General features: G+C 43.9%; 1 protein-coding gene across 2 annotated transcripts in view; it reads left to right on the forward strand.

Moving 5' to 3' along the window:
* The window catches only part of BTC (betacellulin), an 81,291-nt gene that overhangs the window by 51,777 nt on the left and 12,487 nt on the right, over nucleotides 1-17,027 (forward strand). For both annotated transcript variants that reach the window (XM_029599932.1, XM_029599939.1), the window contains exon 3: nucleotides 13,439-13,556. In XM_029599932.1, the coding sequence (XP_029455792.1) occupies nucleotides 13,439-13,556 (118 nt within the window). The remainder of the gene's footprint in view (nucleotides 1-13,438; nucleotides 13,557-17,027) is intronic.

Genomic DNA, 17,027 nt, shown 5'->3' on the forward strand with positions numbered 1-17,027 from the left:
ACTTCTGAGTCCTCCTCCGATATCCGAGCGGCACCGATCTCCACCAGAGGACTTAACCTTTGCCAGTTTCGTCCACTCCATGGTGGAGTCCACTTCTTTCCAGCTCTTGATCGAAAAGGAGGCTGGACATCACATGTTGGAGGGCTCCAGTTCGTTGATGCTCCAAAAGAGGTGGTAACTGTTCCTGTGCATGATATCTTCAAGGAGTTGCTCCTGCGCATCTGGGAACATCCTGAGTCTGTGTCACTGGTAAACAGGAATGTTGATGCTGTCTACCTTGTACAGAAATCCCTGGGCTTTGAGTGGTGTCAGCTCCCCCACCAGTTGGTGGTAGTAGAGTCCGCCCTCAAAAAAGCCAAACGGTCCCAGACTCATGCTTCCGTGCCTTGAGTTGAGAACATAAGGAATGGGATGCACTGGATAGGAAGATGTTCCAGGGAGCAATGTTAATAACCCGTATTGCCTCCTATCAGTTGTATATGGCCCAACATTCCCAGAACCTTTGGAAGCGGGTTCAGGAGTTGGCGGGAACGTCTCCCTCAACAGCAGCAGGATGTGTTCTTGGCGCTGGTCTAGCACGAGTGTGGTAAGCACGAGGTGTGTTCCACTTACAACGTTTTCGAGATGTCAGCTCGCGTGGCTGCAGTGGACATCGGAGTCTGCAGGATTGCCTGGCTCATCCTTCAGATCTCCGGCCGGAGGTTCAGGAGAAACTGGCGGACCTTCCTTGTACGGGATAACCTTCATCATGAAACCCTCCAGCATCTTTTGGCTAGTGCCTCGGACCCCCCTCCCCCCCCCCCCCGCCAGATGGTCAGCGAGGCAAGGGGTTCATAGGTCATTCTACTGCCAGAGGAAGTATTACCCTCCAGTTTCCCGCGGACGTTCTCAGCGTGTGTCCTCTAGAGGCCGCTCTAAGCAGCCGCGGGTCACTAGATCTCAGCTAGTGCCTCAGTCAAGCCCCACTATGGGGATTTGACTGGGAATGAGGGAGCTCAAGTCCCATCACCACAGCCTCAGCACCAGACCATCCAGTAGGAGGCCATCTGCAATTCTTTCTGGACCGGTGAGTCCTCTCTATCATTCGCCAAGGGTATCGTTTAAACTTCCTGAATGCGCCTGGGGATGCTCCCCCATGCCCCTCTTGGAGTCAGTCTTCCCATCATGAAATACTGTTGTCCGAGCTCTCCGCCCTCATACAGGCCAGGGCGGTTGAGCCAGTTCCTCTGTGGCAGCAGGGAATGGGATTTTACTCCTGATATTTCCTGATCCCCAAGAGGACCGAGGGACTCCGTCCCATCCTAGACCTGAGAGCTTTGAACTGTTTTCTCAAATGTGAGAAGTTCAAGATGGTCTCCCTTGGCACTCTGATTCCCCTCTTGCAGAGGGGGGACTGGCTTTGCTCCCTCGATCTCAAACATGCGTATGCTCACATCGAGATCTCCCGCAGTCACTGGAGATTTCTCCGCTTCCTGGTAGACAACAGGCATTTTCAATATAGGGTGCTGCCGTTCGGCCTCACCTTGGCGCCTCGCATCTTCACGAAATGCCTGGTGTCAGTGGGAGCGCACCAGCGCTGTCTGGGAGCGCAGGTGTTTCCCTTCTTGGACAACTGTTTGATCAAGAGCAGTTCTCATGGAAGAATGCTTCGGTCTCTGCGCTTGACCATTCAGATGTTGGAGTCTCTCGGGTTTTTCATCAACTACTCGAAGTCCCATCTTACTCTGTTGATAAGCCTGAGTTTTATTGGTGCTCGCCTGGACTCGGCTGAGGCCAAACCCTATCTGCCCCATGACTGGGCACTCACTCTGGCGGCTTTGGTGAGCTCGGTGCACCGGAGCCAGTGGGTCACCATCTGCCTCATGCTCCTCCTGGGTCATATGGCGGCCACAGTCCATGTCACACCCTTTGCCTGCCTTCACCTGCACAGGGCACAATGGACCCTGCGGTCCCAGTGGTGGCAAGCCGCCCAGGACCTTAATGAACATATACGTGCCACGCCACTGCTCCAGACCTCCTTGTCCTGGTGGGAGAATCTGGCCAATTTGGAACAAGGGGTCCTTTCCCAATTTCCCCTCTTCCAGGTTGTTCTCACCACCGATGCATTCACACTGGGGTGGGGTGCCCATGTTGAGGGGCTCTACACCCAGGGCCTGTGGTCGGCTCAGGAAAATCAGTACCAAATCAACTTCCTAGAGCTCTGGGCAATTCGTTACAGTCTGTGGACATTCCAGGATCGCTTGGTGACCAAATCCAGACTGACAATCAGGTGGAGTTGTGTTGCATCAACAAACAGGGGGGCACAGGGTCATTCCGCCTGTGCCAGGAGGCAGTTCAGATTTCTTCCTGGGCCTATTCTCGTTTGATAAGAACAGAATGGGAGTTGCTGTGGCCAAGCACACCCTGTCTACCTGGCTAGCAGACTGCATCTCTTTCTGCTACGTGCAAGCGGGACTGCAGCTTGGAGGCCATATTAAGGCTCACACTGTCAGGGCCATGGCAACATCAGTGGTTCACTTGAGAGTGGTTCCTGTGATGGAGATCTGCAGAGCTACGACATGGAGTTTTCTCCACACATTCATTGCTCACTATTGCTTGGACAGAGATGGCTGCCAGGATAGTAGCATTGGCCAATCTATCCTCCATAACCTTTTTCAGGTCTAAACCCAACTCTTCTGCCTCGGGCTCTGTTTTTTGGGTTCAGGCTGTTTTCCTTCGATATCAACAGCACCTAGGTTGTTGTGTCTATTGGCACCTATTTGGTTTCTGTTGGTCTGCTCTGTTCAGAAACAGCCTGCAGCTAGGTATTCACCCATCTGTGAGGACTACCATCCTGCTTGTCCTAGGAGAAACAGAATTGCTTACCTGTAACAGGTGTTCTCCTAGGACAGCAGGATGTTAGTCCTCAAGAAACCCGCCTGCCACCACGCAGAGTTGGGTTTCATTTTCAGTTTATTTGATTTTTGTGATTCTCTGTAACGAGACTGAAAGGGGACCCCATTTGGACACGTGGAGAGTGGCATTCTGGGCATGCTCAGTGTGCCAGTCAAAGTTTCCGTGTGTTTTCCGTGCCGGGCTTCGTCTGATGATGTCACCCATGTGTGAGGACTAACATCCTGCTGTCCTAGGAGAACACCTGTTACAGGTAAGCAACTCTGCTATACTAGCATTGAATTGATGTTCAAAGGCATATCCTTAGCTTTAATGAGAGAGCAGCAGCCACAGATAATGCACAGATTAGTTATTTCCCTTTACAGAGCATTTCAGAAGGGTTTCATTACTAATTCATCATGTTTAAAATGCATGGCCATCAATGTAACCTTATGTCATGAGATATGGAAATGCCCTTTCATAAAAACATTTTGGCGGGAGGTCTAGCAATTCATGTCTGATGTTCTGAAGAATCAAATACCTATTTTGCCGATGTTGTGTACTTTGTGCATTTTAGCAGATATTTCAGTGGCTCTAAATTTGAATTGCTGTTTGTTGTTACAGGAATGTGTTGCAAAAAATATATACTTGCTACTTTAAATTTTTGACTAGCAGAAATGACCGATCTTCTTAATTTGGACTTTAAAACATGGTCATTGAAGACTCCTACTCTGTTCTCCTCCTTTCACACAATTTGGGATGCTTACATTTAAAATTTGCCCATTGGTATCTAAGATAAACACTTAACACATGGTGGACTCTGAAGCTGTAGACAGTTACTGTTATGGACACTCCTGGTATGCTGAAAAAGGACTATAGTTGAAGATTGTTAGGATTATTAGTATTCTTAATGCTTATTGAAAGTGTAATAAAAATATTTATTAAAAAAAAAAAATAGTCTGAGTACTGGAATAAAAAATGTCTGAGTGGAAGCCCACCCCCAAATCCTTCTCTTCTGTTGAGATCCTGGATGAATCTCAAGCTCTTCTCTCTCCGCTCATTCTTTCACTCCAACTCACCAGCTAAAAAACTGAGCATTATAATCTACTGAATATTTACCCCCCCCCCCCCCCAAAAGGTGGGGTTTTAGCAATGGGAGGAATCCCAAATCCCAAAACTCCTCCTACTTCCCCTTTCTAGAAAAAATACTTGGGAGCAATGTTAACGACCGCCAAAGCCCCATCACATTTTTTATACTTTATACAAAGAGTCATTTTCTGACATTTCTGTGTCCAGTTAATGTATTTGTTTGTTTTTTTTATTCAAGGAAAAGGGATCTTAGTGATTGGGGCTGGAGAGGAAGGCAGGGAAGCAGGGCCCGTGCTAGCGGATTTGGCGCCCTAGGCGAGCCTTCTCCTTTGCGCCCCCCCCGGGTCTCGGCCCCGACTCCTACCTCATTCTCGATCACGCCCGCTGACTGTGTGGTTTTCTGGGTCACGAGCAGGTTGGGCACTGCTCGCGACCCGCCAAATCTCCACTCCTCTTTGCCACCGCTTGAGGCCCCATATGGCTCGCACCCAGTGGTGCACCAAGGGTCTCCAGCGCCCGGGGGCCAATGCATTTGTGACCCTCTCCAGCATCCCCCCTTAGTCTTTCTTGTACTAATGCTTAAGGTCACAGAAAATCAGTGGCGTCTCTAGACAGAAGATTTTTTTTTGGGGGGGGAGCCAAAATGACATTTCTTCATCACACCCACCTCTATAGCATGGATCCTGCTTTAAAATTGGTTATAAAAAAAAAAAGTGTTAATAAAAAAGTCCAAAGGCTCTTCTGCGTAATTTTAAAAAGCTGGCCAGTTTCACACTATAAAATTATTTGATAGCCTCATTCAACTAATTCTATATGGCTATGAGATTGAAGTCTGGAATATATAGGAAGGAACAGAATGTCAATATAAATCCTGCACCTCCAGTTCTGTAACTCTGTGCATCCACTGAAATTCCCCCAAACAATGGAGCTTGGATGTTTCCCTTACAGCTCATCATTCTAAAAGATATTTTCAAATTCTGGTGTCACCTCACAGTAACAGCAGCACAAACACCTTCCACTGCCAGGCACATTGTGAACTAACACAAAACCCCGCAAAAAAGACACTCAAAATCTATACTCAAACAACAATAACCCTATCTGTGGAAAAGCAAGGGTAAATATTATACTGGGTCCTAGAATACCAATACACCACCTACTGAGGAAACAAAACAAATCTGATTGCTATAGATCCTTAAACAGACACTATAAGCTAGCAGATTCTCTCATCATGGTCACACACACAGAGCAGAGACAGACCCTCACCAAATACAGAATACAAAATAAAGGAGCACAAATTAGAAAAAACTGAATTGGAAACCCCAGAAGCCAGGCTCTGTGTATTAACAGTGGAAAACCGAACCACCATTCCTGATAAAACAAATAAAATCAAGAAACATAAAGCTTCAGTTATAATAGTAAAACCATACTAATAAAAGAATATTTTAAAACTACTGATAAATAGAATTTCTATTAATTAAAATCTTATACATTTTTTACAATTTCCAAAACACCAATAAAATATTTCAAAACAGCACATATATCAAATAACACCCAATAATTAAAACTAATAAGGATTTTTAAAAACCTCTGCTGTCGATATGTGGGAGCTCTTGATTTCCAGTCACCCTGATATTGTCGAGTATTATTAGGAGGTTATCCTCTCTCTCACGCATACACTGTCACATACATACACACATTTATACTCTTATACCCACCATAACCTCTCGCTCTCACAGACACTGACACACTCTCAGGCTCTAAGACACTCTCTCCCTCTCCACACACACCCCCACACACAAACTCTTACTCCTGGATTTTCTCATACACACTCATGCTCTCACTCTCACTGGCTCCCTCACATACACACAAACACACCCACCCAGGCAAGCTCACAATCATTCTCACAGAAACACACACCCCCAGGCAAGCTCCCAGTTATTCACACACACACACACACACACACTGACCCCCAGGCAGGCTCCCATTCATTTTCACACCACTCCCTCCCCATTCCCCAGGCATGCACACATTCATTCTCACACACACAGACCCCAGGCAGGCACCAATTCATTCTCACACACACATACACCACACACAGGCAGGCACCTATTCTCACACATACAAACCCCAGGAAGACACCAATTCATTCTCATACACAGACACACCCTCGGGCAGGCACCCATGCATTCACACACATACACCCCTAGGCAGACTTCCATTCATACACATGCACACACTAAAGGCAGACCCCTTCTCTTTCTTTTGCCAGCAACCTCTGAGCCTCTCTCATTCCTCTGCTGCCACTGTCACTGCTGCCGCATGGCTATTGGGGAGGTGCTGATTGCTGCTACTGGCACTGAAGCCCGTTCTGCTGCCTCCTCTGTGCAGGCCCCGTGGGTTTCCACTTCCTCCATGCTGATCTCGTACATTGTGAGATCTGCATAGAGAAAGTACTACTCTTGCACATTACCAAAGATTACATGTGCCAATCAGTAAAAAGTAATTTTTTTTTTTTTTACCTTTGCTGTCTGATCTTAGTTTCCTAATCGGTTGGTCACAGGCTTTTTTGTTCCACCTTCCCTTTCTTATTTTTTTGCCATTTCCTTTTATATTGTCTTTTTTCTATTTCTTTTCTCTCCATCTATCTTCTTCCCTCAAACACACAGTCAGGTTCTCATTCTCACATGCTTTCTTTCTCTCGCACACACAGGCTCTCACTCTCACATGCTCTCTCTCATACAATCATTCATACAGTCTCTCTCTTGCAAGTGCTGTCTGACTCTCACACACACACACAGGCTCTCTCTCACGCCCACATTCTGTCTTGCTCAAGCACAGGCTCTCACTGTCACATGCTCTCTCATACAATCATTCACACACAGACTCTCACTGGCACATGCTGTCTGACTCACATACACAGGCTCTCTCTCACTCCCACATGCTGTCTTGCTCTAGCACAGGCTCTCATTGTCATATGCTGTCTCTCTCTCTCACACACAGAGGCTCTCACTTGCTGTCTCTGCAAACATTCAGGTCCTCACTCCCACACACACAGTCTCTCAACTCACTCTCTCACACACACAATCTCTCAACTCATCTCATACACACACACACACACACACACAAAATCTACAGGCCCTCAGCCTCTCTTTTGCCTCTGGGCTTCCTCTTCACAGATCGCCGCAGGATGGGCTCTGCAGTGGCCCTGATCTTCTCGGGCTGCCCGCAATGTGGGATCTGCAGTGGCGGCCCTGCTACCGGCCTCCTCTTCTCAGCCCGCTGCGACAACGCTGCTCCTCTTCTGCACGCAGCTGATGCTCCTCCTCCTTTCTGCCCGTGCGGCTCCGGCAACGTTTTCTTCCGGGGCTGCGCAGGCAGGAAGGAGGAGGAGCACCTGCAGGTTTTGGCGCGACCTTTTTCTTCGGGCCGTAGTGACATGAGCTTCCTGCTGTGTGTGTCCGGCACACAGCACAGCACAGCGGTAGTTCACTGCTCAGCTGCCAGTGGGATGAGGTCCACTGGCGGCCACATTGGCTCCCCCTGACCTCCCCTCGGTATACCACGGCTCGGCGTCCCCTAATGCTTGGCGCCCTAGGCCCAGGCCTAGTGCTTCCACTGGCCCTACAGGGAAGTGAACTGGGAATGGGAAGAGAGGAGATTGCAGAGGAGGCAAATGAAGAAGGAATCTGATAGAGAGAGAAGGGATGGAGGAGGACAGAGGGAGAGGATAGGGGAAGTTAATGAGAAAAAGGGAGGGAAGAGGGATCAGGAGTGTGGAGAAGGAGCGAGGATCAGGGATGGGGAGGTAGGAAGAAAGATGGAGGGGAGGAGCTGGAGGAGGGAAAGATTGGGGTGGGGAAGGAAGGAAGCCACAGCCCCCTCCCCATCACACCCCATCCCCTTTTTCCCTTATCCTTCTTCCATAGCCTGTTTGATCCCCTCGTTCTCCTTTTCACTTCCTCTCCCTAACCTGATCTCACACTAGCTCCCTCCCTTCTCCCTCCCACTCTCATGAACCCCTTACCCTGGTTCACATCCCTCCCTGTCAAACCCCTCATTCACTCTGGCTCCTTCCATCCCTTTCTCCCCATGAACCCCTCATTCACCCTGGTTCATTCCCCTGTCCCCATCCGCAGTAGAAGGGGAATTAGTGTGTGCTCAGGATCCAAACATAAGACTTTTATAGCAATATTTCTTTATGGTTTTTACAAGCATAGTGGCCTTACTAAGCTGCATTAGGCATTTTCCGTGTGGTAAATGTCTTAAAGGTGAATTTTAAAAGAGATGCACATGCATAAAATAGCAAATGTTCTTATTAGCTCTACTGCTGTTTTATAAACCTTGCACATATGTGCATAGGCACCAGTGCACAAATAATTTTGCTTGTGTAAAAAAAAAAAAAAAAGAGTGGATTAGGGGTGGGTCAGGGGAATTCTGGAGTGGGGCCAGCATTTATGCACACAATTTTCGATTTTATAACCTACAAACGCAGCATGCTTAGGGCTTTTCCTGTGCATATTTATTTCAGTTTTTTATTAGGTGTAAGTCAGAATAAAACTCTTTATAGCCAAATTCTGACAGGGTAAGGGGTCTGGCTAAACTGCAGGGAGTGCAGGCTGAAGAACCTGGGATGTCTTGATGGCCTAGAGATAGAGTAGGTAAACTGGTGGACCAATTGGTAAAACTGGTAATTTTCCTTCATTGTGCATATTATAAAATGTACTTGTGTGTATAAAAGCCAACAAGTCCTAAGGAAAATATGCAAATAATGTTTCCTCGTGTAACTGCTTAAATTAGGAGCACACAATCACATAAATAGGCGTATTTTATAAAAAGTGCGCACTCTTGTGCAGATGATATAAAATTCATGTGCATATGGGCGCGCGCGCACTCATTTTAAAGTTACTATCCCTGTGTAGCAAAAATATGTGGTATGTATTGATGTGTATGTTATGTGAATTTTTATGAATGTTTTTGTGTGACCCACTTAGAACTGGCAATAGTGGGATAGAATCCTTTGCAAAGTAGCTTATTACTAGACAATTTCATGTAATGAAATAATGTGACTTGCCTGAAAAATGGTAAAATCCCCATCATCAAAAAGGAATTTCCTTAGATTGTAAGCCCTCTGAGCACAGGGAAAGACAGTACAGTACAATACCTGAATATAACTCGCCGTATTATTTATTTTATTTTTATTTAAAACCTTTTGTATACCGCATATACAAATTAAGATCTAGGCGGTTTACAGAATAAACATAAACCATTAAAATAGAGGCTACTTTACAACATAAAACGTGGTATTCAACAACAAAAATACACAGCTTGGCACAGAAAGGTTAGTTGGTGTGTGAGGTGCTGAACGCAATGGACCATAAGTAGGTTTTTAATATTTTAATATTTTTCTGAATTCTTTAGGGTTGTTCAATAATCTTAGAGTCGCTGGAATAGAGTTCCAGAGAGATGGTCCCGCTACTGAGAAAGCTCGTTTGCGTGTTAAATCAAACCTGGCTATTTTAACTGTAGGGATCTGAAGGAGGTTTTTATCAGCTGACCGTAGTTGGCGCGGAGGTTGGTATAGGTGTAGGGAGGTGCATAGCCAGATTGATGGCAGGATTATGGATTAAATTGAAGACTAGTGTCAATATTTTATAGTGAATACAGTGGTGTCGAATTGGTAGCCAGTGGAGGTCGATCAGAACCAGGGTAATATGTTCTCTGATTTTGGTATTTGTGAGAAGATGGGTTGCAGCATTTTGAATTAATTGTGTCTGGAAGACCTATGTATAATGAGTCTCAGTAGTCTAGTCCAGAAAGTATGAAGGCTTGTAGCATAGTTCTGAAATCAGCAGGATATAGTAGGGGTTTTAACCTTTTAAGGAGATTGAGTTTATAAAAAGAGGTTTTGACAACTTTAGCGATATTGATGGACATAGACAAGTTGGAGACAAGTATGACTCCTAAGTTGTGAGCTTGGTTTATAACGGGTATTTTATGACTGACAAATCTGAGGCTTGTAGGTGGACGGCAGGAGGAGTGAAGGACATAAGAACATAAGAAATTGCCATACTGGGTCAGACCAAAGGTCCATCAGGCCCAGCATCCTGTTTCCAACAGTGACCAAACCAGGCTACAAGTACCTGGCTTGTACCCAAACACTAAGTAGATCCCATGCTACTGATGCCAGTAGTAGCAGAGGCTATTCCCTAAGTCAACTTGATTAATAGCAGTTAATGGATTTCTCCTCAAGAACTCATCCAAACCTTTTTTAAACCCAGCTACACTAACTGCACTAACCACATCCTCTGGCAACAAATTCCAGAGTTGAATTGTGCGTTGAGTGAAAAAGAATTTCTCCGATTAGTTTTAAATGTAGTACTTGCTAACTTCATGGAGTGCCCTCTAGTCCTTCTATTATCCAATTCACATTTACCCATTCTAGTCCTTTATCATATCCCCCCTCAGCCATTTCTTCTCCAAGCCCTAACTTCTTTAGCCTTTCCTTATAGGGAAACTGTTCCATCCCCTTTATCATTGTGGTTGCCCTTCTCTGTACCTTTTCCAGTCAATAAATGTAAAATTTCTGTTTTAGCAGCATTTAGTTTTAGACGATTGTGTGTTAGCCAGGTTTTGATGGTTTCTAGGTATAGAGTGTTTAAAGAGAATGTGTGAGGTCAGGATATAGTGTAGGGTATGAGGAGTTGAATGTTGTCTGCATATATTTTAAAGCTTAGGCCTAGTCCTGTTAAGATATGGCAGAGGGGACGTAAATAGATATTAAATAGCATTGTGGACAGGGAGGAGCCTTGCAAGATCCGGAGATTGTGGTGTACCAGTCTGAGGAATATGAACCATAGTTGATCTGCTGAGGGTGGTTAGAGATGAAAAAGCAGAACCATTGAAGGACTGTGTTTTTAATACCTATGAATTGTAAGTTCTTTAGGAGGATATCATGATATAGAGTGTCAAAGGCCGCTGAGATGTCAAGAATGACTATGATGTAGTCTATATTTGCATCAAAACCTTGGATGATTGAATCAAATGATGATAGGAGTAGAGTTTCAGTGCCGTGCCCTTTATGGAAGCCATGTTGGTTTGGGTGGAGGATGTTATTATCATTAATGTATTCTGTTAATTGATGGATTCTATATTTTTTGCTGGGGTTGTTAATGATGCTATAGGACGAAAGTTAGAGATCAGAAAAGTCGCTGATATTTTTTTTTCTTTGGGACCGGAGGATGGATGTTTGTGGAAAGGTTCCAGTATTGAAGGATACATTTACTAGTTGTGCTATAGAAGGCAATAATTGTTCTCGATAGATATTAATTAATTGACTCGGACATGGATTGTATGGGAGAGTTTGAAACTTTCAGTTTAGTAAGTAAATGCGATACAATTGTGGAGTCTATTTCAGAAAAAGTAGACCAGGAGCAAGTCAATGGAGGTAAACTGAGTGTGGAACTTGGGAGATGGGAAAATTCAGAGGATATTTTAGTAAATTTGTCTTGAAAATATTGAGCAATATTATTGCAATAAACATTTGAAATGTCATTGCAAGTTGTAGTTTGGGTGAAGTTAAAGATTTACAATATTAAACAGTGTGTTTGGGTTGCTGTTAGCCAATTGAATTTTATTTGCATAGTAGCATTTTTTAGTATGATCAATTTCTTTTTTGTATTTTTTTAAATGAATGAAATAAGCATTTTTCCATTCTAGGGATGGGTGCTTGCGCCAGTGTCTTTCAAGGCATCATTAACTTAGTTTTCATACTGCATAAGGTGGTGGAATACTAGGCAGCTTTAGGTCTACTCCTAATAGTGCATAGTTTTCTTGGAGCAATGGTGTTCAGGGAGTCTGAGATTGAGGAATTCCATTTGGTGACTCAATGGTCCATGTTGGATCCTTCTGATGTGGGAAGATGAGGTAATAAAGTATTAAGGAAGGTTTCAGGATCAGTTTTTTTTTCCTTTTATAAATCTTTTTGGTGTCGTCTGGATTTTTGAACAGTTTGTTCTTAATGTGTCCAGATACTTGTAGGAGAAAGTGATCAGACCAAGGAATACGTTGAATAACTGTTGTTAAAGTTGTGAATTCAGGATTGTAAAAAAACAAGGTCTAAGTTTGACCTACTTTGTGGGTGGGGCCGTCTACTAATTGTTTCCAACCTAGACCTTGAAGGCTTCAAGTAAAAGGGCTGCATGTGGAAGGATTTTGGAATTGAAGATTGAAAAGTAAAGTAGTCAAGGATTCTAGAAGTGGTGATAGATCATTGGTAAGTAAACCAGGGGGACAATACACAGTATAGAAATTAGCAATAGTGGAAGAAACAAGCATCAGTTCATATAGGTATATTGAAGTCAGAGTTTTGCTGTAAGGTTGTAGAGAAGCTTTTATAATGATAAGTAAACCATCTCCTCTTCGGTTGGGGAGCGGTTCAGAGAAGGGAATGTAACCCTCAGGACAGATAGTATTCAAAATTAGGTGATCATAATCAAACAGCCAATTTTCAGAATTTAAGACGGCAACCGGTGAATGTGATGAGATTAAATCATATATAGTTGGAATTTATTTCCTTATGGATTGAGTATTTATGATCAGGAGAGAAATGGACGTAAGTATTAAGGTGGTAATTTTAAAAGTCGGTGTGATGGTAATCAATGAGGATTTTTGAAGAGGATGAGGTTTACAATGGCGTGTATTTAAATCACTGGTAATTGAGATTTGCATTTTGTACAGGGGAGAAAAATATCAGTATATAGGAGAAGAATACAAACTGAGAGAGAGAATAAGACAAGAGCAGTATTGAGATGTAACTTCCAGTAATTGTTATGCAAAAATCTTGATAGCGTGGAGAAAATTGTGTTCAATAATGCAGAAGGGGGCACGAAGTGGCGCACAAAGGGGCGTGCCCGTTTGTAGCGCAACTCCGGCGTTGTGCTGGGCCCCTTATGCCGGCGCCATGATGATGATGTCACGGGGGGGGGGGGGGGGCATGGCGGAAAGACCCGTGTGGCATAAGGGGAACTGCGGGATGTACTTTGTAGCAAGTGGCACAGTCAACAGAGATAAGTTCCAGCACTTGATGAGCGAGAAACTCCCGAGGATGGAGTAGGGAGCTGAAAGAGCAGCAGCAGTGATAGACCTCCAGCGTCGTGCTGGCGCCCTGATGATGAATTCACTGGGGGGAGGGGGGGCAGGAAGACCCGCACGGCACAAGGGGAACTGCGCTACCAGTAAAAAGGCATGAACTAAATCTAAAATAAATAAATAGCACTCATTATCTTTGGTAGGAGGCATCCCAGATTCTTATTGAAAGATCTGCTTTGCCTTTCTCTTCTCCGGTGTGATGGAGCAGATAAAATGGTAAACTTTTTTTCTGCTTACAGTATAAAAAAAGACTCCCAGCTCTTCTGACAGTATAGAAAGTTTGTTGGGATTTTATCTTGACCTGTATTAAAAATGTTTCACCCCATTCTAGATCTCTTGGAACCTGTGAAACGGAGAGGACATTTCTCTCAATGTCCTAAGCAATACAAGCATTATTGCATTAATGGGAAGTGTCGATATGTGGTATCGGTGAAGACGCCATCCTGTGTGTAAGTACTGGCTATTTAAGGTATTTTACTGGGAAAGAACAATCAAAGGCCAGGACTGTAGCTTGGATATACTTAGTTCATGTTATGATAGACTGAATCTGCCTGGCCTCAACTGTTTTTACAGTGCGGTGTTGAGCAGGGGAAGTTTTGAAACCGTGACACGAAGTTTCATAGTGAAACATGATAGTCTGCCGGTGCTGAATCTATTTTCAGGGCTTGACTCTCTCGGCAGCTTCAGTGTGCATATGCAAATCTTTGTATGTCAGGTGGAATGTGTTTTTATCTTATTGGGCAAACGTAGGATCTCAAATCGTAAATCTGTCTGTTAACTTCTTAAGAGCCTACCTGGAAAAGAAATATACACAATCCTAAAAGGATGCTAACTTGATACTGAACCCTTTTGAATTGGGAGGCTGCATTCATTGATAAAACGTTCGGAGGAAAAAAGTGTGCCGTTATATTCTAACTGTATTTTAATTCACAGTTGAATTTAATTTGGTTCCTCTTCATGAAATGCAAAATTGCGGTTAATATGGTAAGGATTAGGCATGTGCATTAGTTTAAAATGAAATAGAAAAATGAAACAAATATGAGCCAATTTTTTTCTTTTGTGGGATTCTGAAACAAATTGAGGGGGCCCCATGAATTAAATGAATTCTATTTGTTTTTCATTTGAAATTCAATGATTTCTATAAGCCATTATAATCAGTGGACTTATAGAAATCATAGGGAGGGCAACTGATGTGCAGTTAAAAATCGATACAAAGTTTAGAGCAGGCAGACAGGAGACCTGGGTAGGACAGGCATGTTGTTAAGGAGACAACAGGGATGACGTATTACAGTAAAGCAATTTTCCAATTGGACCTATCACAGCACACCAGTTACAAGTGATGCTGACCTTGAAGACTAAACATGTCAGAGTTTTGCTGTGCATATATTCTGAAGACATTGTCTGGAAGTTTCTGTTATTTGAGCTCTCTCTGAGTACAAGGTTTACTTTTCCCAATCAACGTTTTTGCTACTGCCCATTTTACAGTGCCAGTCAGTCACACAAAAGTTGAAAGCAGTGAGGCAGCGCTGCATCTGAAACTCTGTGTTTCAGGTCAGACTTGTATTGCTTGCTGATCCTTTTTTTTTTGTATGTAGTGACTTGAGGCAGACTGTTGAATTGCTTGCAGGGCTGGTACTTATTTTGTCTCTGCCTGGGCATGGGCAGTAGACATTGTGAGTACTGGGTTCAAGGGGAGTACTGAGGGCCTGGTAGAGACTGAATCATACAGGCTGTGCTATGAACCTGTCAGTGTTAGAAAATATGTGCCAGCAGTGTGACACTCAGTGCAGCAGTGTCTCTGTTGCCTGCACACCCACATCAGCATGACACTGGCACAGTCAGTGGGCATTATGATACCACTGCAAAATATTTAATCATTTTAATCCTCACTTCCCAGTAACAGAATCAGTCCTGACAGGGAATGGCAAAGCAGCAAGAACCCAAAAAGAAATGCTGATTTAGGATGCTGTGCCAGTTTGCCACTTGAGATGCCATCAACAGTTTGTTACTGTTGCTAGTGCCCTCTTTTGAGGCCTTGAGGTGTTTTTACCATGCTTGCTTTCTTCTTGGTTTGTTATACTGGGGTGTTTTTTTCCCAGAATAAAATTTGAAAACAGTCAATAAAAGACACTGGTTTCACAGTAACATCTGTAACTTCCGTAGTTCTTCCTTTCCTCCTAAAATCTCAGCCTGGTTCTCCTACTCCATTGATAATGATTATTTTTGTCCAACAAAGCCCTCATTCTGAAGGACAAAATGGAGACCAAGTAAAAAAAAAAAAAAAAAAAAAGCTCAAACTAACCATTTTGATATTTTGACTGTGATAACAATTTGAGTAGTGTGAGCAAATTTCATGCAAAACCAGAAAATCAGGAGATGGAACAGCCTGAGGTCAACTAAATAATATGGGAAACTGTTTCTAAACAAAACAGCTCTTGCCACTTTCCAGGAAAACCAAACCATAATCATTGGAGAAACCATTGTCATGTACTGAATGTGATGATTTTTTCATTTGGATTTTCTCGTGAAATGTGCTTTCCAAATTGCACCTTGAACCTTGGGGATCTTTGTGCCATTCAACCTTGCTTCCATGCCCAGACATTGAACTTTGCAGACCTTTTTTCCACTGTGTCTTATCGTCTTTCCTGAGAGCTTATACGTTGTAGGTACAGGGGGGCTGCTTTGCACCTCTCATGTTGCTTTGGAGTCTTGAAGCCACTCTTTGGGTTCCTTGGACCTTTTATCAGTGCCTGCCTTAGTTGTTTTCTGCCACCTTTTCTGCATCGTTCCCCTTGTATGCTGCCTGAGGATGCTGTTGCCAATTTTGGTGCCAGGTTTCCACTCAAGATACCATCACAGGTTCATGTCACTCCTGTTGGTGCCCTCTTTTGGAGCCCTGGGATGTTCTTCCAACTCTTGCTTTGCTTTCTTCTTAGTTTGTGTTATTCTTGCCTGGAGTGTTTTGTCCCCAAAACAAAACTTTGAAAACAGTCAAAAAAAGATAGATGTTTCATTACCATCTCACAACACTTGTTCTCTGCTACTTCCTCTTCTCCAACCTCAGTCTGGTTCTCCCACCCTGTTTGATGGTTGATTACATTGGGGTGGTCTATTTTAAAAAGCCCTCATTCAGAGAAGAAATACTGGCACAAGACAAAAGATGCTCAAGAGAAACCATTTACTGTTCTAAAGGTCATAAGAGATTAGTTTACTAAGAAAAAAACTCATGCAAAGCCACAAAATCAGGCAATGCAAAAGCCACAGTTCAACTACAGAATATGGGAAACATTTTCTATTGAAAAACCCCAAACCCTCAACTATAAACCCCCTATCTTTGTAAACCATTTCCATGTACTACATATAATATTTTCATTTGGAAAGCCCATTTCACAAGGAAATCCAAATTCCACCCTGCATCTTGGGGATCTTTGTGCCACTCAACCTTGTTTCCATGCTCACACCTTGAACTTTGCCACTGTGCTTTGCTGTCCTACCCCAAACCTTACACCTTGTCAGTCTAGGGGAGGGGGCTACTTTGCATCTATTATGTTGATTTAGAGTCTTGAAGCCACTGTTTGTGCTGCTTGGCTCCCCCAAAAAACAAAAACACACCTTTAATGACAAAGTGTCATCTTCTCTACTACCATGTCTGGGCAGAAGGAGAAATCAACCACAATGAGTGGTTTTAAGAGTTGTATTTGTGGAAAGATTATGTCCCTCACCGACAGCCATTAATTGTGCCCTCGATGCCACAGGCCAGATTATGGCCAGAAGAACCTCTAGGCGTGCGGACGGATGACCCCACGCTCACAGAGGTCCAGGGCTCTTAGAATCAAAGAATCTCTCTGGAGTCGCACTAGGTCCTCATCTTGCAGTGCAATCTCATCTGCCTCACTGGGAAAGGAACCGAGCAGGAGCTC

The sequence above is a fragment of the Rhinatrema bivittatum genome, chromosome 1 (genome assembly GCF_901001135.1).
Source record: "Rhinatrema bivittatum chromosome 1, aRhiBiv1.1, whole genome shotgun sequence".
NCBI classification, from domain to species: domain Eukaryota; kingdom Metazoa; phylum Chordata; class Amphibia; order Gymnophiona; family Rhinatrematidae; genus Rhinatrema; species Rhinatrema bivittatum.